The sequence below is a fragment of the Bombina bombina genome, chromosome 5, assembly GCF_027579735.1.
Source record: "Bombina bombina isolate aBomBom1 chromosome 5, aBomBom1.pri, whole genome shotgun sequence".
Classification (NCBI taxonomy): domain Eukaryota; kingdom Metazoa; phylum Chordata; class Amphibia; order Anura; family Bombinatoridae; genus Bombina; species Bombina bombina.
Window position 1 is genome coordinate 475986407 of NC_069503.1, and position 26396 is coordinate 476012802.

Below are 26396 nucleotides of genomic sequence, written 5' to 3' on the forward strand. Positions count from 1 at the left end.
ATCTTTTATTTTGTGTTTTAATGCATTTAGATTTTGTATATAGCAATATGTTCAGAATTCTCTGTATATTTCTGTGCTTATTTTGCAAACTGCATTGTGTGAAATAAGCCTGACAGTTTCAGAATGTGGGAGGGACAGAGAGAGTTCATTGGGTGTGTCTGAAACTTTCACAAATCTCATTACAGTCTCTAAGTATTTTTGCACCTACAAACCTGATTTATTTCACTAATTGCATTCAGATGACGTTTACTCAAAATTCACAATACTTTAATTTAATTAACAGAGAAGTAATGTAACTGTAGTGAAAACAATTCAATGCAATATGTATTTGCTGCATACTAAGCATTTGTGTCAGTGATAAGTGATCCCTTGTTAGCCTCACTCTCATCTAGGGGATTCTCTATACCACAGAGCTTAATTAATTTCTATGGGAAGCAGTTCCCATCTCTCTGATACGTTCTAGGTTATGCCTTTATTATTTAGATAATTCAGTGCATTCTTCCACTTTGAAGTCTGCACTATAATTTATGCATGTACTGTGATAAATGAAAGACATTTACTTGCGGTTATACTGTGATGTTTTTTAAAATGTATCAATGCAGGAAAGGAATAGAAATAAGCAAATATACCTTACCTTTAATGAGCGGTTTCATAACAGTGACTTTAGTGCTCTCGGTTTCTGATGTGCCCTTGTTATCTCTGCCTCTAGTTTGTTTTTCAGATGTGTTATAGCTGGGTGTTTTAACGGAAGATGCATCAACAGGTTCTTTTTTAATTGCTTCAATGGAGGGTTTAGCAGGCTGCTGGTCACCACAAGTTTTTGATAAAGAGGCAGTAGACTTGGCTAGAGATATGAGGTTAATAACATCACGCCATGATGTATGCTTCTGGTCTGCGCTGGGTATGGATGCCGTGGCTTGGGAAAATAGAAGCAAGTTTATATACAAGAACATCATCTACAATTTATTAAAATTGATCTTTTTTTGTTTTACATTTTGCATTACATTACTAACAGTTCTGAGTATGAAGTGTTTCTATGCTCTAGTTCATCCAACAGTTTTAAATGGAATTTTGATCTGTGCTAGCTGCCCCATTAGCAGATTTTTTTAATCAATCACTATTGACAAGAGTTGTTCTGGACGACTGGAGAAAAGCTAATTTAGTACCTCTATATAAAAAGGGCGGATGAGAAAATTCTAGTAAATGCAGGCCTGTCAGTTTAACTCTTTTAAAGAAAATAATTATGATTTACATAAAGACAAACAATTTAGAGGACAAAACACTGCATGGTTTTACTTCAGAAAGGTCATGTCAGACTAATCTAACTGATTTATTTGACTACATCTCTAAAGTGATGGACCAGGGTGAACAGTAGATGTAGATTATTTAAATTAGACATTGGGGTCGATTTATCAAGAAGCGGCAGACAGGGGCGCACATATGCACCCCTGTTCGCCACAGCTCACCTCTGGCATACTGAATTCCACTGCCGGAATTCAGCATTGCACACGAGTGCTATTTTGCGCTCGCGTTCAATCCCGCCCCCTGTCCGCGCACAGTCGATCACGCGCGGGTAGGAGCTATCAATCTCCCTGGTCGGACAAGATAAACGATGACCGTTGCTTGTTAAATACGGACTGCAGGTTCTCTTGTGAGAGCCTGCAGTCGTGGGGGGGGGGGTGAAGCCTGCCAAAGGGTTTGATAAATCAATCCCATTGTCCCACTCAACAAATAAATTAATACATTGACTTGCCTTGGTGTAGACCAAAAATATTGTGAAGTGGGTAGAAAGCAGAGATTACAGAGTGCTTTAATAAATAAACTGTATTCAGTGGAGTGGCAGTTTTGAATGGTGTTTCCTAAGGGTGAGTTTTGGGGCCTGTTATGTTTAACATATTTACCACTGATAAAAACAAAGGTTTGCAGGGAAACTACATAGAAGACACAAACATTTGTAATAGCGTTGATGTTATGTGGAGGGGATAAAAATATTGAAGGAGTGGACAAATGACTGGAACTAAAGTGCAACATTACCAAATGCAAACTTATGCATGTAGGAAAAAAAAACATATATAAGGGTTAATTACATACTCAATGACAATTTACTGACAGTTACAAAAAAGGAACGGGACTTGGGAATTATTTCAGATGATTTGAAATCTGGTAAATGTAGAATGGCAGCAAGACCAGCAGAATGCTTAGTTGTACAGGTAAAGGTATTCTCAGCAGAAAGAGTAAGGTTTGTATGCCACTGTCCAGGTGACTAGTTAGGCCTCATCTTGAGTATTGTGTACAGTTCTGGAAGCCATATCTCCAGAATGATTTACATAAACTATATCCTGTTCAAAGGAAAGCTACTAAATGGTACATGGTCAAAAAAACAAAAAAGAAAGACTCAATAAAATAAATATGTACAGCTTAGAGGAGAGAACTGAGAGAGGTGATAGGATAGAAAGTATAGTACTGTGTATTAAGGGGCTTAAAGGGCCATTTTAGTGGAAAAATGACCTGCTCTTATTTATTAAGAGCATGTAATTTAAGCACTACCGGCCCCACTAATGGGGTTAAACACATAGTACAGAGCAGGAGCTGCGGAGAACCACTGGTCCCATGTGGGCACAGCTAGTGAGCCAATCAGCAGCAACAGAAGTCACACAGCTGGGTCATGCAATGAATAAAGTTGAAAAACATTCCCTTATATAATATTACCACAACCATACAAAGTTATTTCAAAGAATAAAATTTGTTTTAAAAGATTATCCTTTTTAATGGGGGCACCACCCGGCTCATTTTACTGACCATCCGGCTAAAATTTAAGCCAATATTAAAGGGAGATAAAACACGATTTTGTTTTCTTTCTTGATTCAGATAGAGAATACAATTTTTCCAATTTACTTCTAATATCACATTTGCTTCCTTATCTTATTTTTTGCTGAAGAGATATGTAGATAGGTAGCGTGCACATATCTGGAGCACTATATGACAGAAAGCAATGCTGCCATCTTGTGCTCTTGCTAATGTATGACATTGTTACAAAACTGCTGCCATATAGTTCTGCAGACACGTGCACACTCCTGAACTTACCATCCTGCTTTTCCATAAAGAATAACAATAAAACAAATACAAATTTTATAATAGAAGAAAATAGGAAAGTTGTTTAAAGGGACAGTCTACTCCAGAACTGTTATTGTTTACTTGCATTTTAGCCCATCAATGCCGATTCATAAATAATTCCACCGGAGTGACCACAATGTTACCTTTATGGCAACTATAAACTAGCGCTACTGTCAAAATGCACTGAAATAAGAGAGCCTTCAAGGGTTTAGAAATGAGCACTTGAGCCTAGTTAGATTTAGCTTTCAACAAAGAACACCAAGAAAACAAAGCAAATGTAAAGATAAAAGTAAATTGGAAAGTTCCTTAACATTGCATGCCCTATCTGAATCATGAAAGTTTAAAGGGACACTGAACCTAAAATTTCCTGATTCAGATAGAGCATGCAATTTTAAGCAACTTTCTAATTTACTTCTATTATCAATTTTTCTTTGTTCTCTTGCTATCTTTATTTGAAAAAGAAGGCATCTAAGCTAAGGAGCCAGCAAATTTTTGGTTCAGGAACATGGACAGCACTTGTATATTGGTGCTGTCCAATCAGCAAGGACAACACAGGTTGTTCACCAAAAAAGGGCCGGCATCTAAACTTACATTCTTGCTTTTTAAATAAACATACCAAGAGAATGAAGAAAATTTGATAATAGGAGAAAATTAGAAAATCGCTTAAAATTGCATGCTCTATCTGAATCACGAAAGAAAGAAAGACATCTGAATAGACTGTCCCTTTAAAATTGTATTTTCTATCTGAAACAAACATTTTGGATTGTATGTCCCTTTAAAAGGACAGTCTAGTTGAAAAATGTTATTGTTGAAAAAGATAATCTCTTTATTACCCATTCCCCAGTTTTACATAACCAACAGTTACATTAATACACTTTTTACCTCTGTGATTACCTTGTATCTAAGCCTCTGCAGATGGCCCCCTTATCTCAGTGCTATTTACAAACATGCATGTATGGCAATTAGTGCTGACTCCTGAATAACTCCACAGGAGTGAGCACAATGTTATCTATATGGCACACGTGAACAAACAATGCATTTTAATAGATATTCACAACCAGACAGTGAGATAAGAGGCGGCCTGCAGAATCTTAGAAATCAGCCTATGAGCCTACCTAAGTTTAGCCTTCAACAAAAAAAATAACAAGAGAACAAAGCAAATTTGATAATAAAAGTAAACTTTAGAGTTGTTTAAAATGACATGCCCTATCTGAATCATGAAAGTTTAATTTGGACTTTACTGTCCCTTTACGATTAAATTAGCCAATATTAAAATTATCATTAAATACATTTATGTTGTTATGCAATTAATTTGTGCTTTAGATAGCAGATGTTATAATATTACAAAGTATTACCCTGCGCCCACCCGTCTACTTCATAATGCCACACGGCTGGCAACGTTCTCTGTGCAGAACACAGTTACACATTTACAGTGTTTTATACTCAGCAAACAACATACAGACAATATTTCCTACAGGCTATGCAAAAACTACATCCACTTTACGTTACATTGAAAAACACTGATTACCTTCAGGTTCCAGGTTGGTAGAAATTACTGTAGCAACCTCATCAATCTTTTTAGTTTTCTTTTCTAAATGCTTTACAGATGCGCTGACAGGCAGATCTTCTAATGAAACCGTACCTGGTTCTTTCTTAACAAGGGTAGAGGAGGCAGTAGAGGAAAGTCTGCGGGACTTGCCCATAGATTCACTATGAATACTGTCTACTGAGGAAGTATCAGGATGCTGCCTCTTCAAGCTGGAAATGGATGTGGCGGCTTGTGAGAAAAAAAGATGCAAAAATAATGAGAAAAACACAATTAATGCTTACCTGATAAATTTCCTTCTTTCCGGGCATGGAGAGTCCACAAATTTCAATTACTAGTGGGATATTTAACTCCTGGCCAGCAGGAGGAGGCAAAAAGCACCCCAGCAGAGCCGTGTCACTTCCCTTACCCATAATCCCCAGTCATTCGGCTGAAGGAAAATGGAAAAAAGAAGATAGAGGGTATAGAGGTGCCTAAGGTTTATACCAAAAAAAGTCTTAAAAGTAAATAAGGGCGGGTCGTGGACTCTCCATGCCCAGAAAGAAAGAAATGTATCAGGTAAGCATAAATTTTGTTTTCTTTCCTATGGCATGGAGAGTCCACAAATTCCTAAATTACTAGTAGGAACCAATACCCAAGCTAGAGGACACAGAATGAAAGGGAGGGAGAACAAGAAAGGCGTACCTAAACAGAAGGCACCACCGCTTGAAGAACTTTTCTCCAAAAGGAAGCCTCCGCCGAGGCAAAAGTATCAAATTTATAAAATTTGGAAAAAGTATGCAAGGAAGACCAAGTGGCCGCCTTGCAGATTTGCTCCACCGATGCTTCATTTTGAAAGCCCAAGAAGAGGAGACAGCCCTAGTGGAATGAGCCATAATTCTCTCAGGAGGCTGTTGTCCAGCAGACTCATATGCTAATCTGATAACACTTCTCAACCAGAGAGAAAGAGTAGTAAAAGTAGCCTTCTGACCCTTACGGTTTCCAGCTAAAACAACGAACAGGGCAGAAAACAGCCAAAAATCTTTAGTTGCTTGTAGATAAAATTTTAGAGCACGCACAACATCCAGATTGTGTAACAGATGTTCCGTCTGAGAAGCAGGATTCGGACAAAAAGAAGGAACATCAATTTCTTGATTGATGTTGCGATTCGATACCACCTTGGGAAAAAATCCCAATTTAGTATGAAGGGCCGCCTTATCCGCATGGAAAATAAGATAAGGGGAATCACACTGCCGAGCCGAAAGTTCGGAAACTCTGCAGGCAGGCGAAATAGCAACGAGAAATAAAACTTTCCACGTTAACAACTTAATAGCAACCAAATGCATAGGCTCAAACGGAGCCTGCTGCAAAACTTTAAGAACAAAGTTAAGGAAGGAGCAACAGGTTTAAACACAGGCCTAATTCTGACCAAGCTCTGAACAAAAGATTGAACATCTGGCAGATCTGCCAGACGTTTGTGCAAAAGAATAAACAGTGCAGAAATCTGACCCTTCAGAGTACTGACTGACAAACCCTTCTCCAGGCCCTGCTGAAGAAAGGAAAGAATGCGAGGAATCCTCACTCGACTCCAAGAGAAATTCTTTGATTCACACCAATATAGGTATTTACGCCATACCTTATGGTAAATCTTACGAGTAACTGGCTTACGAGCCTGAAGCATAGTATCAATGACTTTCTCAGAAAGCCCACACCTAGCCAAGACTAGACATTCAATCTCCAAGCAGTCAGCTTCAGAGAATCTAGATTTGGGTGGAGGAAGGGACCTTGAAGTAGAAGGTCCCTCCCTCAGAGGCAACCTCCAAGGGGGAAGAGATAACATCTTAACCAGATCCGCGAACCAGATCCTGCGAGGACAGGCAGGAGCTATTAGAACCACAGACGCCCTCTCCTCTTTGATTCGAGCAATGACTCAAGGAAGGAAAGCAAAGAGAGAGAGGGAACAGGTACGCAAAACTGAAGTTCCAAAAAACCGTAACATCTATCAGAGCGGCTTGAGGATCTCTTGATCTTGAACCGTACTTTGGAAGCTTGGTGTTCAGACGAGACGCCATCAGATCCAATTCTGGAACCCCCCCCCACCTGAGAGTTATCATTGTGAAAACCTCTGGGTGGAGAGCCCTTTCCCCAGGACGAAAGGTCTGCCTGCTCAGAAAATCTGCTTCCCTGGGATGTGGATGGCAGAGAGGAAGCAATCATGAGACTCCACCCACTCTAGAATGCGAGTCCCCTCCTTCATTGCTAAAGAGCTCCGAGTTCCTCCCTGGTGATTGATGTATGCCACCAAGATGATATTGTCCGATTGGAATCTGATAAACTGGACTAAAGCTAGTTGAGGCCAGGCTATTAAGGCATTGTAAATTGCTCTCAACTCTAAAATGTTTATGGGAAGCGAAGACTCCTCTTGAGTCCAAAGACCCTGAGCCTTTAGAGAACCCCAAACAGCTCCCCAGCCTAAATGTCTGGCGTCCGTGGTCACAATTACCCAGGATGGTCTCAGGAAGCATGTACCCTGAGACAGATGGCCCTGCGAGATCCACCAAGATAGAGAGTCTCTTGATAGGGGATCCAGAACTATCCTCTGAGATAGGTCCGAGTGGTCTCTGTTCCATTGTCTGAGCATGCATAACTGTAGTGGTCTCAGATGTGTCAGGTTTTTTTCACTGCTTTGATTGCAATGTGCTGCTGGCAGCCATTTTACTCACCTCTCTTGCTGACTCTGGTACAAAGTGTGTGATGCTGCTAATTTCCTGCACGCCCTCCTATGGCCAGACTGGTGAACATCATCCGTCTGAGACAGGTTGCAGTCTCAGAATTGTGATGTCATCACTAATTATTTAAAGGGCATTTGTTCAGTATGCTTGCCCTTGCGTTGTCTCAGACCCGTTTGTGAGTTCCTGTGTTCCAGTTCCTGTGTATTACCTGGCTGTCTGACGTCCCTTCTGATTCCTGAACCCTGGCTTGTTCCTGACTCTGCTGTTCTCCTTGTTCCTGATTCCGGCTCGTCTGACTACTTGCTTTGGCTCCTGACTCGGCTCGTCTGACTGCCAGCTCTAGCTTTGACTTCTGGCTTGTTATTTGACTTGTGGACATTTTATTTTTTGTTACTAATAAAGGTGTGATTATTTTTGCACTTCTCGTCTCAGTCTGATTCCTGGAACCCTGACATTACGCAAGGGCCATGAATCCTAATGGTGCTAATAATCTCCACCTTTACCTACCATCATTTCCGGGATGGATGAACAGGATCACTGCTTGGATCTATTTGCAATAGCCCTGCAAATCCTGCTGACTCGCACTGCTCATTTGGAACAGAGTGTCCCACAAGTTATGGCTGCTCTTGTTTTTGCTGCTGCATCTAGTCCTATCAGGAGCATGTCCAGTTCTGCACCTTTACCTCAACGATATGGAGGCGATCCTATTCAGTGCAGAGGGGTTTTAAACCAGGTGGGCATTTACTTGGAGATGTTACCTCAGGCGTTTCCCTCTGACAGACCTAAGGGGGGATTTCTCATCTCGTTACTCTCTGACACAGCTCTTGACTGGGCTAATCCCTTGTGGGAGACTAATAAACCTGTGATTTTAAATTACCCTGAATTTGTGGCCTCCATTCGAAGGGTATTTGATGTTCCAGCTCGCTCCTCCTCTGCTGTTAAACGACTCATGTCCATTCAGCAAGGTACGAGATCTGTTGCTCAGTATGCCATTGAGTTCCGTACGCTTGCCGCAGAGGTAGGTGGAACAATGAAGCCCTTGTTGCCGCCTTCTTTCATGGGTTCTCTGATGCGGTTAAAGACCAAAGACCAAGTTGCTGCCAGAGATTTACCAGAGGATCTCGAGGCATTGGTGTCTTTTTTAATCCTAATTGACATCAGACTCAGAGAGAGGCCCTCTTTCAAAGAGTGCTTGCAGAAGCCTCCTGTTCCGTTGTCTCCTACATGTTCGTTCCCACCAATGCCTCCCTCTCCTCCCATGCTTCCTGGTCCTGAGTCACCAGGTACTGCTGAGCCTATGCAGTTGCGATTTACGCGTCTCTCCGCGGCGGAGAGGGCCTTTAGGAGGAGTGGCTCTGCCTATATTGTGGGTGACAGGGCCACCTTTTAAAGTCTTGCCTACACGGCTGGAAAATGCTCACACCCAAGGTCCTGTCGGGGGCAGACCTTAGGTGGTTTATCCTCATCCCCGGAACCGCTAAAGGAGACACCTTTGGTGGGTGGACTCCTTCATAGTCACCCAGGCTATTGTTGACTCCGGTGCTGCGGGCTATTTCATTGACAGTGCATTTGTATCAAAAGCACTCCATTCCTTTATTGCCTCGGTCCGTTCCGCTTGCTATTGAGGCCATTGATGGCAGGCCCCTTCAGCCCGTACTCGTTACTCACAAAACAGCTCCGTTATCCATGGCTGTTGGGGCTCTCCATTTTAAAAGCCTCCAGTTCCAGGTGATAAATTCTCCACATGTTCTGGGTTATCCCTGACTCCAAAAGCACAATCCCAGTCTCGACTGGCGCAGGTCCGAAATTTTGTCATGGTCTCCGCAATGTATTTCCACTTGTATTCGGAAACCAGTCAAAGTCTTGTGCACTTCTTCGGTATCTCAACTGCCAGAGGAGTACCACGAGTTCCTAGATGTTTTTGACAAGGTGCGTGCCAGTACGTTGCCTCTTCACCAGTCTTACGATTGTGCCATAGATCTGCAACCTAGAACCATTACTCCTCGGGCTGGGTTTACCCTCTGTCTGTTGCGGAGAATTGTGCTATGGAGGAGTATGTTGTCGATGCTCTGTCGCAGGGGATCATACGCAAATCCTGCTCTCCTGCAGGGGCTGGCTCCTTCCTTGTGAAGAAAAAGGGTGGTGAGTTAAGACCATGCATCGATTATAGGAGTCTTAATCGTCTTACCATTAAGAATGCTTACCCTATTCTGCTTATTACGGAACTCTTTGACAGCCTCAAGGGAGCTACGGTCTTTTCTAAACTTGATTTGAGAGGAGTGTACAATCTCATTAGGATCAAGGAGGGCCATGAATGGAAAACAGCATTTAACACCAGGAGCAGGCATTATGAATATCTTGTAATGCCCTTTGGCCTATGTAATGCTCCTGATGTTTTTCAAGAATTTATTAATGATGTCCTACGAGATATGTTGCAACAGTGTGTTGTGGTGTACATAGATGACATCCTCATACACTCATCCACACTTGAGGCTCATGGTTCTGATGTCACACGGGTACTTCAGACACTATGTGAGAACGGCCTGTTTTGTAAACTCGAGAAATGTGAGTTCCATCAGACTCAAGTAAGGTCATGTAATCTCCGTTGCAGGGTTCTCCATGGATCTTGACAAGTTGTCTGCAGTTCTGCAGTGGCCTCGCCCAGTTGGTCTTTGGTCTATTCAACGTTTTTTGGGCTTCGCCAATTACTATAGAAAGTTTATTAAAAACATTTCTTCCTTGGTCAAACCTATCACAGACATGACCCGTAAAGAGAATGATCCACTCCATTGGTCACCTACTGCTATTAAGGCCTTTGATAGTCTTAAGACTGCCTTTGCTGCCGCTCCAGTTCTGGCTCATCCTAACCCTGTCCTGCCTTTTGTTCTTGAGGTCGATGCGCCTGAGACTGGAGTAGGTGCCCTCTCATCTCAATGTCCTACGCCTGACGGTTCCTTGCATCCATGTGGTTTCTTCTCTAAGAAATTATCTCCAGCAGGGGGGGAATTAAGAAATTGGCAACAGGGAATTACTGGCCATAATTTTGGCACTCAATGAATGGAGGCATCTTCTCGAGGGTACTAGTGTACCAGTGCTCATTCTTACTGACCACAAGAATTTAACTTATCTATCCGAAGCAAGGTCAGATAGGCGCTATTTTTGTCTCGGTTTAATTATGTGGTCTCCTACCTGCCTGGTAGTAAGAATGTTAGGGCTAATGCCCCCTCTCAACAATTTTCGCCTCTGTCCAAGGAGGAGTCTGTACCTACTCCAGTTATACCTCCTGACCATATTTTGACTACCATACGTACTAATTTGACTTCTCCCTTGGGGGAGGATATCCTGGCTGCACAAACCAATGCACCTCCTGAGAAACCTAGTGGTAAGTGCTTTGTTCCTGAGAATCTTCAAACTAAACTTTTGCACACTTACCACTATCCTAAAGCCGCAGGTCACCCGGGTAAGAACCAAATGATTTGGTCTGTCACTTGACAATTCTGGTGGCCAGGTCTTCATTCTGATGTTGCTGTGTATGTTGCCTCCTGCTCAGTCTGTGCACAGAATAAGACTACTCAACATCTTCCTGTGGGTCTTCTTCAACCTATTGCTAATGGTGAGCGACCTTGGACACATCTTTCCATGGACTTCATTGTCGAGCTCCCTGTTTCCAATGGCAATACTGTTATCCTAATGTTGGTTGACTGTTTTTCTAAAATGTCACATTGCATTCCCTTGAAGAAGCTGCCTATCGCTCAGGAGCTTGCTTCAATTTTTGTCCGGGGGGTCTTCCGTTTACATGGGTTACCCAAGGAGATAGTCTTGTAGCCAGTTTGTCTCCAGATTTTGCCATTCCTTTTCTGCTCAAATAGGGATCCAGCTTTTCTTCTCCTCTGCATATCACCCTCAATCCAATGGGGCTGCGGAACAGTCTAATCAAGCTCTGGAACAGTTTCTCCGTTGCTATGTCTCAGATCATCACCACAATAATTGGTCTGAACTGTTACCTTGGGCAGAGTTTGCTCATAATAGTGCTATTAATGCTTCCTCCCAGTTATCCCCGTACATGGCGAATTATGGGTTTCAACCATCCTTGTTGCCCGATTCAATTATGTCTCAGGGTATTCCGGCTTTAGAGGAGCATCTCCGGCAAATACGTTCCACATGGGTGCAGATTCAGGATTGCTTTCATCGTTCTATGCAGCGCCAAAAGTTCCAGGCTGATCATAGGCATATGCTCTGGCCTTCCTATCAGGTTAGTGAGAGGGTTTGGCTGTCCTCCCGCAACTTGAACCTTCGTGTGCCTTCCAATAAACTGTCTCCACGTTCTGTTGGTCCTTTTCGAATACTCCAACGGGTCAATCCTGTGGCCTACGCTCTTGACCTTTCTCCTGCAATGTGCATCTCCAATGTTTTTCATGTCTCCCTTTTGAAACCATTGGTTTGTAATCAGTTTACCACTGTGTTGCCTCATCCTATCTTTGACAACCATGAAGAATATGAGGTCAGCAGCATTACTTACTCTTGTATGTCCAGGGCCGCGTACAGTATTTGGTTCACTGGAGGGGTTACGGTCCGGAGGAGCGTTCATGGGTTCCCTCCTCTGATGTTCATGCTCCCGCCCTCCACCATGCCTTCCATGCCCGTTTCCCCAATAAGCTTTTTGTCCTCCCGCGGGGGAGGGATCGTTGAGGGGAGGGTACTGTCAGGGTTATTTCCCTGCTTTGTTTGCCATGTGCTGCTGGCAGCCATTTTACTCACCTCTCTTGCTGACTGTGGTGCATAGTGTATGATGCTGCTCATTTCCTGCACGCCCTTTTATGGCCAGACTGGTGTACATCATACATGTGAGACAGGTTGCAGTCTCAGAATTGTGATGTCATCACTTATTATTTAAAGGGCCTCTGTTCAGTATGCTTTGTCCTTGCATTGTTTCAGACCTGTTTGAGTTCCAGATCCTGTGCATTACCTGGCTGTCTGACGTCTCTCCTGGTTCCTGACCCCTGGCTTGTTCCTGACTCTGGCTTGTCTGACTACTCGCTTTGGCTCCTGATCGTCTCGTCTGACTATTCGCTTTGGCTCCTGACTCGGCTTGTCTGACTACCAGCTCTGGTTTGGACTCCTGGCTTGTTATTTGACTTGTGGACTTTTTATTATTTTTTGCTATTAATAAAGGTGTGATTATTTTTGCACTTTTCGTCTCAGTCTGATTCCTGGGACCCTGACAGCTTTCCCTTGTTCCAGGGTTGACCACACCTCCAGGAGGTTCTGGGTTGCTCCGGCTTAGACTACTCGCTTTGGCTCCTGATCGTCTCGTCTGACTATTCGCTTTGGCTCCTGACTCGGCTTGTCTGACTACCAGCTCTGGTTTGGACTCCTGGCTTGTTATTTGACTTGTGGACTTTTTATTATTTTTTGCTATTAATAAAGGTGTGATTATTTTTGCACTTTTCGTCTCAGTCTGATTCCTGGGACCCTGACAGCTTTCCCTTGTTCCAGGGTTGACCACACCTCCAGGAGGTTCTGGGTTGCTCCGGCTTAGAAGAAGAGGAGGAAGACTACTTGTGTCCTTTGAAGTTACAAAAGGAACAAAAATTAGAATTCTGGCGACCCTTAGGTCTATTCTTCTTGTCCTTCTTGATCCCTTTCCACCCGTAATCTCGGAAATTATCTCAGCCAGACAAAGACCAAATAAAGTCTTACCATTATAAGGTAAAGACAGAAGTTTGGAGTTGGAAGTTACATCTGCAGACCAAGATTTTAACCTTGAGCTCTAAGAGCTAGAACAGCAAGGCTAAAAAATTTGGCTCCCAGTCTAAGCACTTGCATGTTGGCATCAGAGATAAAAGTATTGACCAACTTAAGAGCCTTGATCCTATCCTGGATCTCTTCTATAGTAGTCTCCTCTGAAATCAAGTCAGACAAGGCATCGCACCAATAAGATGCCGTCCTTGCGACCGTAGCAATACTTGCAACAGGTTGCCACCAAATCCCTGATGAATGTACATCTTTCTTAAGTAAGCCTCTAGCTTCTTATCCATGGAATCCTTGAAAGAACAACTATCCTCAATAGGAATAGTAGTTCTCTTGGTTGGAGTAGAAAAAGCTCCTTCTACCCTGGGCACAGTGCTCCACAAGTCCAGTATAGAGTCTGCAACAGGAAACTTCTTTTTAAAAACAGGGGAATTTCCCATTCCTGTGCTATAATTTCCGACATACGGTCCGGAACTGGAAAAACTTCCACAGGAGAAGGAACATCATATACTCTATTAAGTTTACTATACTTCTTTGGATTCTCAATGACAGATGAGTCAGAGTCATCCAAAGTAGCAAGGACCTCCTTCAGAAGTAACCGGAGGTGTTCTAGCTTAAACCTAAAATGAACCTCCTCTGAGTATGTAGATTTCTCAACTATAGAGTCAGAATCTGAGATCTCACCCTCAGAAGCCACTGAGGTATCCTCATCATCAGATAACCGAGAGAGACTAACGCTGACTTAGCGGAGTCAGAACCCTTACTGAGAGAAATATTTTTAGACTTCCTTTCCCTCTTACCAGCAACTGGAAAATCTGATAAAGCTGCAGAAACTGCAGAAGTTATCTGTGCGGCAAAATACCCTGGTAAATAAACACCCCCAGGAGGTTGTTAAGAGGAGCCGCAGGGGACTGCATGCAAAACTGTTAAAAAGCTTGGGACATTTGAGGGGAAAGCTGATTGCTAGGACAACACTATCCTGAGAGGCAGAAGGCTCTGAGAGAAAAATCTTATCTTTAAATAATAAAGTTTTATTTAGACAAGAGGAGCAAAACTGCACAGGAGGAATAATCTTAGCCTCCAAGCAAAATAAACATCAAAAGACCCACTTTCTTCATTAGTGTCCATAAATAAAAATAACTTGGGTCCCACATGAAAATAACAAAATAAATGAAAAATTTAAATATTTTGCACAAATGAAAATTTTTAAATAAGTAATAACAAATAAAAAAAAATCAGCACCGTAATTCCTCAATTCTGCTGAGGGCTTACCACTTCCTGCATCAGTCGAGCTACGCACTAGCAGAGAAAACGATAAATACAGGACCGTATTTAGTAGATACCTATCAGAAACTGAAAACCTCCAAACGTCGCTGCAAACTCTGCTCTGATCAAAGAAGCCGAAAAAACGGAAGTGCAGAGAAGCAGACACGTGACTGCAACTAAAATAAACTGCGCCACAACTTAAAAAAAAGTATAGGGATTTGTTTTACACCGGAAAACTAACTATCCCTCTCCAAATGAATGCTACTATCTCCATAATAATGTTTATATGCCCCAATAAAAAATAAATTATGTAAGAACTTACCTGATAAATTCATTTCTTTCATATTGGCAAGAGTCCATGAGCTAGTGACGTATGGGATATACAATCCTACCAGGAGGGGCAAAGTTTCCCAAACCTCAAAATGCCTTTAAACACCCAACTCCAAATAAGCTTGATGAATCAAAAGCTTTAACCAAGAGGCCAAGGAAATAGCAGAGGCCTTCTGACCTTTCCTAGGACCAGAAAATATAACAAATAGACTAGAAGTCTTCCTGAAATCTTTAGTAGCTTCAACATAATATTTCAAAGCTCTTACCACATCCAAATAATGTAAGGATCTTTCCAAAGGATTCTTAGGATTAGGACACAAGGAAGCGAAAACAATGTCTTTACTAATGTTGTTAGAATTCACAACCTTAGGTAAAAAATCAAATGAAGTCCGCAAAACCGCCTTATCCTGATGAAAAATCAGAAAAGGAGATTCACAAGAAAGAGCAGATAGCTCAGACACTCTTCTTGCAGAAGAGATGGCCAAAAGGAACAACACTTTCCAAGAAAGTAGTTTAATATCCAAAGAATGCATAGGCTCCAATGGAAGAGCCTGTAATGCCTTCAAAACCAAATTAAGACTCCAAGGAGGAGAAATTGATTTAATGACGGGCTTAATACGAACTAAAGCCTGTACAAAACAGTGAATATCAGGAAGTTTAGCAATCTTTCTGTGAAATAAAACTGAAAGAGCAGATTTGTCCCTTCAAGGAACTTGCAGACAAACCCCTCTCCAAACCTTCCTGGAGAAATTGTAAAATTCTAGGAATTCTAAAAGAATGCCAGGAGAATTTATGAAAAGAACACCATGAAATGTAAGTCTTCCAAACTCGATAATAAAGCTTCCTAGAGACAGATTTACAAGCATGTAACATAGTATTAATTACTGAGTCAGAGAAACCTCTATGACTTAATACTAAGCGTTCAATTTCCATACCTTCAAATTTAATGATTTGAGATCCTGATGGAAAAAGGGACCTTGAGACAGTAGGTCTGGCCTTAACGGAAGTGGCCAAGGTTGGCAACTGGACATCCGAACAAGATCCGCATACCAAAACCTGTGGGGCCAAGCTGGAGCCACCAGCAGCACAAACGATTGTTCCATGATGATCTTGGAGATCACTCTCGGAAGAAGAACTAGAGGCGGGAAGATATAAGCAGGTTGATAACACCAAGGAAGTGTCAGCGCATCCACTGCTTCCGCCTGAGAATCCCTGGACCTGGACAGGTATCTGGGAAGTTTCTTGTTTAGATGAGAGGCCATCAGATCTATTTCTGGAAGACCCCACATCTGAACAATCTGAGAAAACACATCTGGATGGATAGACCACTCCCCTGGATATAAAGTCTGACGGCTGAGATAATCCGCCTCCCGATTGTCTACACCTGGGATATGAATCGCAGAAATTAGACAAGAGCTGGATTCCGCCCAAACAAGTATCCAAGATACTTCTTTCATAGCTAGGGGACTGTGAGTCCCACCCTGATGATTGACATATGCCACCGTTGTGATATTGTCTGTCTGAAAACAAATGAACGGTTCTATCTTCAACAAAGGCCAAAACTGAAGAGCTCTGAGAATTGAATGGAGTTTTAAAATATTGATTGGTAATCTCGCCTCTTGAGATTTCCAAACTCCTTGTGCTGTCAGAGATCCCCAGACAGCTCCCCAACCTGAAAGACTCGCATCTGTTGTGATCACAGTCCAGGTTGGCCTAACAAAAGAGGCCCTTTGAACTAAACGCTGGTGATTTCACCACCACGTCAGAGAGTGTCGAACATTGGGATTTAAGGATATTAATTGTGATATCTTTGTATAATCCCGGCACCATTGATTCAGCATGCAAAGCAGGAGAGGTCTCATGCGAAAACGAGCAAAAAGGAATCGCGTACAATGTTGCAGTCATGAGGTCTAAAACTTCCATGCACATAGCCACTGAAGGGAATGACAGAGTGAAGGTGCCAACATGCTGCAACCAATTTCAAACGTCTCTTGTCTGTTAGAGACAGAGTCATGGACACTGAATCTATCTGGAAACCTAAAAAGGTGACCCTTGTCTGAGGAATCAAAAAACTTTTTGGTAAATTGATCCTCCAACCATGTTTTCAAAGAAACAACACAAGTTGATTCGTGTGAGATTCTGCAGAACGTAAAGACTGAGCTAGTACCAAGATATCGTCCAAATAAGGAAACACCGCAATACCCTGTTCTCTGATTACAGAGAGTAGGGCACCAAGAACCTTTGAAAAGATTCTTGGAGCTGTTGCTAGGCCAAATGGAAGAGTAACAAATTGGTAATGCTTGTCTAGAAAAGAGAATCTCAGGAACTGATAATGTTCTGGATGAATCTGAATATGAAGGTAAGCATCCTGCAAGTCTATTGTAGACATATAATGTCCTTGCTGAACAAAAGGCAGAATAGTCCTTATAGTTACCATCTTGAAAGTTGGAACTCTTACATAACGATTCAAAATTTTCAGATCCAGAACTGGTCTGAATGAATTTTCTTTCTTTGGGACAATTAATAGATTTGAATAAAACCCCAGGCCTTGTTCCTGAAAAGGAACCGGCATGATTACCCCTGAAACTTCCAGATCTGAAACACACTTCAGGAAAGCCTGAGCTTTTACTGGATTCACTGGGATGCGTGAGAGAAAAAATCTTCACACAGGAGGTCTTACTCTGAATCCAATTCGGTACCCCTGAGAGACAATGCTCTGAATCCATTGATTTTGGACAGAATTTATCCAAACATCCTTGAAAAACCTTAATCTGCCCCCTACCAGCTGTGCTTGAATGAAGGCCGCACCTTCATGCAGACTTAGGGGCTGACTTTAGTTTTTTGAAAGGCTTGGATTTATTCCAATTTGAGGAAGGCTTCCAATTGGAAACAGATTCCTTGGGGGAAGGATTAGGTTTTTGTTCCTTATTTTGTCGAAAGGAACAAAAATGATTAGAAGCCTTACATTTACCCTTACGTTTTTTATCCTGAGGTAAAAAAAACTCCTTTCCCCCAGTAACAGTTGAAATAATAGAATCCAACTGAGAACCAAATAAATTACCTTGGAAAGAAAGAGATAGTAATCTAGACTTAGATGTCATATCAGCATTCCAAGATTTAAGCCACAAAGCTCTTCTAGCTAAAATAGCTAAAGACATGGATCTAACATCAATTTTGATAATATCAAAAATGGCATCACAAATAAAATGATTAGCATGTTGTAGTAAGCGAACAATGCTAGATATGTCAGAATCCAATTCTTGTTGCGCTAAATTCTCCAACCAAAAAGTTGAAGCAGCTGCAACATCAGCCAAAGTAATTGCAGGCCTAAGAAGAAGACCTGAATATAAATAGGCTTTCCTTAGATAAGATTCAAGCTTCCTATCTAAAGGATCTTTAAAGGAAGTACTATCTTCCATAGGAATAGTGGTTCGTTTAGCAAGAGTAGAAATAGCCCCATCAACTTTGGGGATTTTTACCCAAAACTCAATTGCAACCGCTGGTAAAGGATACAATTTTTTAAACGATTAAAAGGAGTACCTGGCTTATTTCATTCCTTAGAAATCATGTCAGAAATAGCATCAGGAATAGGAAAAACCTCTGGAGTAACCACAGTAGGTTTAAAAACAGCATTTAAACGTTTACTGGTTTTAATATCAAGAGGACTAGCTTCCTCAATATCCAAAGTAATTAATACTTCTTTTAACAAAGAACGCATATACTCTATTTTAAATAAATAAGTAGATTTGTCAGTGTCAATGTCAATGTCTGAGAAAGGATCTTCTGAATCAGATAGATCCTCATCAGAAGTGGATAATTCATTATGTTGTCGGTCATTTGAAATTTCATCAACTTTATGAGAAGTTTTAAAAGACCTTATACGCTTATTAGAAGGTGGAAATGCAGACAAAGCCTTCTGAATAGAATCAGTAACAAATTCTTTAAAATGCACAAGTATATCATGTACATTAGAAGTTGAAGGAACTGCAACCGGTAATGTACTATTACAGATGGACACTATCTGCATGTAAAAGTTTATAATGACAACTAATACAAATGACATTAGGCGATATAATCTCCACAATTTTACAACAAATGCACTTAGCTTTGGTAGAACCGATGTCAGGCAGCAAAGTTCCAGCAGATACTTCTGAGGCAGGATCAGATTGAGACATCTTGCAGAATGTAAAAGAAAAAAGAACATATAAAGCAAAATTATCAATTTCTTTATATGACAGTTTCAGGAATAGGAAAAAATGCAAATAGCATAGCCCTCTGACATAGAAAAAGGCAAGAGGCAAAAGCAATGGGGCAATAAATAATGAAAAAAGTTTGGCGCGAAGTATGACGCACAACGTAACTAGAATTTTTTTTGGCGCAAACCATGTCCGGAAGTGACACACTCGCGTCACTAACGACGCAACCCTGTGTGAACCCCTGCGTCAACTACGACGCCAGAAAGGACGAACTTGCGTCAACGGATGTGCGCGCCAAAAAATTCTCACGCCAAGAATGACGCAATAAAGTGTGGCATTTAGCGAACCCGCGAGCCTTAGACAGCCCACAAATTAAAACAAATAGTCAATTGAAAAAAAGACTAAACCCCAGGTAAGAAAAATATTTCTCAATATTAACCTTCACAAATATGAAACTGAAAATCTGCAAAAGGAAAAACATGAACCTGACTCATGGCAAATATAAGTACAATACATATATTTAGAACTTTATATAAATGCCAAACCATAGCTGAGGTGTCTTAAGAAATAAAAACATACTTACAAAAGACACCCATCCACATATAGCAGATAGCCAAACCAGTACTGAAACAGTTATCAGTAGAGGTAATGGTATATGAGAGTATATCGTCGATCTAAAAAGGGAGGTAGGAGATGAATCTCTACGACCGATAACAGAGAACCTATGAAATAGACCCCCGTTAGGGAAATCACTACATTCAATAGGTAATACTCTCCACGTCCCTCTGACATTTGCTGTACTCTGAGAGGAATCGGGCTTCAAAATGCTGAGAAGCGCATGTCAACGTAGAAATCTTGGCACAAACTTACTTCACCACCTCCATAGGAGGCAAAGTTTGTAAAACTGAATTGTGGGTGTGGTGAGGGGTGTATTTATAGGCATTTTGAGGTTTGGGAAACTTTGCCCCTCCTGGTAGGATTGTATATCCCATACGTCACTTGCTCATGGACTCTTTGCCAATTACATGAAAGAAATATAAGATCTCTCAAAATCCATAAAAAATTAAATTGAAAAAATCCTTTTTCACTTAAATATCTGTCAGCCTCATAACACCCTCTTTAATGGTATGCAGTGTTCCAATAATATATTTAATAAAACCATATCTCTTAATTAAGAGATTATGAGTACCAAGAATAATATTCCACAAAGCGATTAACCCTTAGAGTGCTGGTACCTTCTAACCTAGAAGGGAAAGCACTTACCTGTGGATTATGCTGTCAGGCAGGGAATGGCTTCTAAGGTGTGACAGATTCCTCCACTTCTGCCAGGGACCTGTAGAAAAGAATAGACAGAGTAGCCAACCCTGACTTTCTGTAATAGGGGTAGCAATAATGTTAGAAGTTAAGCAAAGACCCCTTTGCCGTCTTCTAACTGCTAAAAGCCACCATTACTCTTACTAAAGAGATTGACATGGACACAGCTTGACCCCAATCCTTGCTTGCAGGGAAAAGTACCCATAAAAGGATAAATATCTTCAGACACCATCTTCGTACATCCTCCCATGACAGAGGCAAAGAAAATGACTGGGGATTATTGGTAAGGGAAGTGACACTTAACAGCTCTGCTGGGGTGCTCTTTGCCTCCTCCTGCTGGCCAGGAGTTGACTATCCCACTAATAATTGGAATTTGTGGACTCTCTATGCCATAGGAAAGAAACAGATATTTTGTATGTAATAAATATTGAAGTGTATATTAATATAAACTTATTCTGATGCTAGAATTTAATACATGAAAAAAATAAAAGCTTCCCAATGCGCTACATGTAAGTAAAGCTAAAAAATGTCTGAATCACCTTACTCAGGAGAACATTTTACAATAAAAGATTTTTTTTTTTTTAATTAATTAATTTTTGGAGGAGGGCTGAGAACTGAAACCAGGAATATCCATACTTTTGTTGAGTTTGATGAGAATAGCTTAAATTATGCTTACCAGATAATATCCTTTCCTTCTGTACAGGGAGAGTCCACTGCTGCATTCATTACTTGTGGGAATACAGAACCTGGCCACAAAGAAAAACAAAGAAGAACCCCTGGAAATCAAATAGAGGAGTCAGGACTAACTAGTTCCTCCCGATCAGGAGGAGTCCTCCACACCTAAGATAGATGACGAGGAACCAGCAAAGCCCTGAAGGAAAGGACCGTAACCTTTCAGAAAAAGATCCTCTCTCGGCTAAGACCAAGTGATCTGTCGCAATCCACCTCAAAGGATAATATCCCATGAAGCAAAAGGGCCCTGACCCGGCAGATCCCTACAACAAGGTTACACCCATGGCGGCGAAGCCCTTAAATGTTATATGAACTTGTGGGCATAAACGGACTCACTGACGCCTGCTTCTGATAGGATCAAGCCATCCTCAAAAAAAAAAAGAGTGACATGAAAGAAAAATAAGACGGTTTAATAGACCACCTCAGCACCGGTAAAGATCCATTAGATCTGCATAAGGATCCCTGACCATGACCCCTTAAAGGGAAACCTGGGATAGGTACGGACACCCTGAGAACCTCGATCGGCTTCCCCAGTCAGATAAACATTTGAAACTCTTCGGATAGCCAGATCAAAGGAACGATTGTAGGGAAACATACATTCGTGAAGAGCACGCTCAGAGAGTGGAGTGCTGACAAATAGCCGTAGTGGGCCCTCGCCCACCACAAAACTCGAGACCCTCCTGCCTACGCAGGACTCCTCTCATTCTCAGGAGGAGATCTACCCACAGAGAGGTCCCAACTGGTACGAACCCGGAAGACCAATCCTCAAAGCAGAGTGCTCTTCTGAAGAACCCAAGGGAAAATCGGAAGTAAACTCCTGATCCACGGATCCCCATAAGACACACTCTCCGCACTTACAGGGAAGAGACCAAGTCAAAACCGCCCCAGAAGAGCTCAAGAAAAAAGTCCCTTAGGACCGGGATATCTGGATCGAACACTGGAGATCGATTCCCCCAACCGGTATTCCATGTAAATCTGCCACGACAGATTAAAAAAAACAAAACGCCATGCCGAAGTCACGGCCTGGGCTGAACATGTCACCCTCCACCGCAGCGCCAAAGAGGGCCGGAAGGGGAACTGAAGGGCATAAACGTATGAAGAAACTAACTTCGTAAGATCTAAGAAAAAATCTTTCTGTCTGGAAGACCAACAGCATCCAAGGATCTCACCCTGGTGCCTACACCCGAGAATCAGAAAATTCCCAAAAGTCTCATAGCAGACAATGGTAGGTAAACCAAAACCGCCAAGATGTAAAAACTGGAAGCAGGATACTGCCCCATTAAAGTGAATGTAAATTTTGATGCTAAAGTGCCCGGTTTCTAAAAATTTGATTAAAAACAGGGGCACTTTAATTCATCAAAATTTACATTTCACTCCTGTTGTGAAAAAAAGCTTACCTTTTAATCTTCACAGCAGCTAAAACTTCCTCCACCCGTTGCAAAGCCTCTTCCTGGGTCTAAAATGAGGAATCCGGCTTCCTCCAATCACGTCTTTGAATCAGACACTGATTCCCACAGGGGGGAAGCTGTGATTGTAGGATGACCTATCCATCATTTCTGACATCAGAAATGGCTTGCGAGGACCGGAGGAAGCTAGAGCTGCTCTGAAGATTAAAAGGTACGTTTTTTTTCACAACAGGAGTGAAATGTAAATTTTGATTAATTAAAGTGCCCCTGTTTGTAATAAAAAAAAATTAAAACGGGCACTTTAGCATCAAAATTTACATTCACTTCAAACCCCAGATCCCAAAAAAGAACATAAGATCAGAACGAGGTTTACTGAAAGATACGGTCCCTAAGAACCGGATTTTTTCAAAAGGATAAGACAGGAAAGCTATCCTTCTTCCTAAACAAAGGTAGAGAGAACAGTATATTCTCTCTTAAAAAGGAGATCTATTAAGCTCTGCTTTAAGATCCTAAACCCATATAGCATGGGAACCCCTCCCCTTAATGGACCATGCACCAACAGTGGATGAAAATATTCAGACACTGTGACAGGTACTGGGACAATGACTCCCAAAGTCACCCAAAACTTCCCTCTCTCTGCCGAAAGACAAAACCAAGAGAGTAAACACTGCCCCGAAAAACAAAATGTGAAGCCTAGCTCCGGCCTCTAGGACCCCTGGATCTCAATAGGATCCAGCATCAAGCACCCATCCAAGATAATACCTATAAGAGGTCCTGCTTGTCCTCTAGGATAGATGGACCTGCTCAGTCTGGATCGGAATAGCTAGAATTAACTCCTCTTGTGCAGAAGGAAAGAGCAGACTTAACTAGTACCCAAAACAGGTCCTGCCCTTCATCTAGGATACAACATATCTACCAGAAACTCAAGGGCAAAACGGAAAATTCTAAAGTTCCAGCATTGACAGAAAAACTAAGAATAATCAAAATAAAGAAATATAAGCTCTGTGGCTTAAATTTTGTCTCGAAATTATCGAGGGATGATCACCCCGAACAGAGACCTAGATGCTTCCACCGGAAGTCTCCACAATCGCGAGCATCAAAGTTGCTATTACCAAAAAAATCCCATGTGACAAAATGTCTTCTTATAAAGAGTTTCTACAACAACCCAGAGCTCTAAAACCAAAAAAACATCCGACACGGAATAGAAAAGAAAATAGGCAAGCACACAAAAAGTGATAGCCAAAGGAGTGTGTAACATAAAAATAACAGGGGCAGCCTGTAATACGACACAAACCCCTATAGAGCTTGGAATTGGGATTCTAAAAAAATTATTATTATATAGACGATAAGGAATAGGATTCTCCATCCCTCTCCACTCGTCTAGTCAAGATCGCTATCTGATTTAGAGGACTGAGATTCAACTGACAGATCAGTACTGGGAACCTCTAACTTTGCCAAAACCTCTATCAGAAGTAAACGCAGACGAACCATTCTAAATCTAAATGCTAAGTCCTCCTCAGTCGGAGAAATCAAGTTGTGAGACTCCAACCCTGGAGGATCCCCCTCGGAAGCCTCAGAGGGAACTGCATCCCCAGATGACTGATTGGATACAATCGTCAATTTACACAACGGTCCTTCGGCAGGAGTGCACGGATTAACCCTTCGCTTGCACATAGCAGGAAGAGGCAAAGCCGCTAAAGCCATAGAAATGGCCATGCGGAACCGCGCAGTAACCTCTGGAGGAAAAAAGTCTCCTTCAGACGAAGGAGCAGCAGTATTCAGGGAAACTCCATGTGTAGGAAAAAAAGATTCTAGGGAACACACCTCACGGAACAAGGAATCCTCAGAGGCGGACGGCTCAGTGCTCTCAAACATCTCAACATTAGTTGATGAGAACACCCTATTACGGCATAGAGAACATAATTGAGAGGGCTGCTCTATTCGGGCCGCCTCACAATATACGCAGGTATCAAATTTTGTATCCGAGGGATCCCCCTCTAAAATGTCAGAATCCTCCATAACTCGTCTAAAGTAAATTATACAAAAAACAACTTGCACCTTATACTCCCAATGTCTGGGGCACTCACCACCTCCTATGACCCAGACAGGTAGAGAAAACTGGCTCCTCTCCGCAGACATTCGGTCAGGAATTTGAAATGGAAAACAAAACGTGACCACTCCCAGTTACAAGGTGCATCATGGAGGACTGCCCCTGCTATGGAAAAGCGTGCCAGTTTATTAAAATTGCGCAGCTCTCAAAAACGAAATAACCTTTTCTTTTCCGTATCAGCCTATGAGCCCCAAAAAAGTCGCTTACACATAAGCAGCCAAAATCACATAACAAACATGATTAAGACCTCCCTGTTCATATAATCTCCCTCAGGAGATATTAACCCTTGATTCCATAAAGATAAAGGAGTCTCAATGTGACCCTGTCTTCTTTCGTTAACATGTGTGTAAAAAATGAAACAATCTTACCGGAATCTATGCCGTGGAACAGCAACCCGATCCTTCAAGTTTGACAGATTGTACCAGCGCTTCTGACATGGACTTGAGTGAAGAAAGCTGGCAGCGAAACTCGTCAAACCTGATTGCTTAAGGAGCTGTTAATATGAGTCTGGATGGTTTCGCAGAAAGACTCTCAATGCATCTCTAGACTAACTTTCATCAATGCTCTCACTGAGAGGCTGACAAGACTACTTAAAACTCCTGTCCCATCTCGAAGGGCAGATACCCTTCCTAAGGAACTACTCCGTTATATTCTGACACTTCTCTGCCAACCTCCTTTGACGAAAGGCAAAGAATGACTGGGGGATGAGGGACGTGGGGGAGGTATTTAAGCTTTTGGCTGGGGTGTCTTTGCCTCCTCCTGGTGGCCAGGTTCTGTATTCCCACAAGTAATGAATGCAGGTGTGGACTCTCCCTGTATTAAGGAGGAAATAAAATCTATCATTAATTATCAAATTTAGTGAACATGTCTGAGATGTTAAATATTATAACAAAGAATCAGCAGTTGTAAATCACTTCAATAGTTTCCACTTCACAAATGTAGCAAACATGTCTATACAAATTATAGACTTAGCAATAGTGCCATCTAGAGGTGGCAATAAAAATACAATTTTAGACAAGGAGGAGTTGATTTGAATACTGAAACTACAAACTTGCTCCTTTTTGGGTATGAACAGAGAATGTATTATAAACTAGTTTATTGATAATAAGTAGTATGTGCCCAGTACAACTCTCTTCTTGTTAGTCAAAGGAGAAATGTGCTTGTATAATAATGTTTTGTCTTGGAAATTTTGGGGTCTTTCCTGCATCATTAAAGTGATTGTAAACTTTAAAGTATTAAAGCCCAATATCAAAAAATAATTTTAAAAACAGGGGCACTTTAATTCATAAAATTTTACAAAGACGCTTAATCCTCCGTTCGTATCTTATTTCTTTAGAAAATAGTGACGAATCCAGCTTTCTCCAATCGTTGCGTGCCCCCTTGGGCATCCAACTTGTGGGGCATGACACGATAGGAGGAAGCTGGATTCGCCATCAATATGCTAAAGAAAGCAGGAGATGTGGGCGGAGGATCAGGGTTATGTTTACCATAACGCAATGTAAGTATTTTAAAAAATAAGCGTCTTTGCAAACTTTAATGAATTAAAGTACCACTGTTTTTAAGATTATTTTTTTGATACTGGCCTTCATTAAAGTTTACAATCACTAAGTATTATAAAGATATTTTAATGGTAATTTAAATACATTGGTGTTTTGGTATTTTGTCATTACACTAAGTTGAAAAAAAAATATATGATCATTCTCTCTATGATCTCAAATTGTCTATGTGAACGGCTAAAGAAATGTATTGTTTTGTCTGCTTGGAGTTTTTAAGATTTGGAAATAAAAGCTTTTGCTATTTTTATTATATACACCAATGGTGTCTTTTTTAGAATGTGTGTTAAGTGAGCATAATGTTATCTATATGGTACACGTGAACAAGCAGTGCATTTTATTAGCTATTCATAGCCAGACAGTGAGA

General features: G+C 41.5%; 1 protein-coding gene across 1 annotated transcript in view; it reads right to left on the minus strand.

Annotated features, from left to right (window-relative positions):
- The window catches only part of LOC128660487 (mucin-12), a 770239-nt gene that overhangs the window by 101244 nt on the left and 642599 nt on the right, over positions 1–26396 (minus strand). The window contains exons 34-35 of the mRNA XM_053714362.1: positions 4643–4891; positions 635–916 (exon numbers count right to left, since the gene is read on the minus strand). Of these exons, the coding sequence (XP_053570337.1) occupies positions 635–916; positions 4643–4891 (531 nt within the window). The remainder of the gene's footprint in view (positions 1–634; positions 917–4642; positions 4892–26396) is intronic.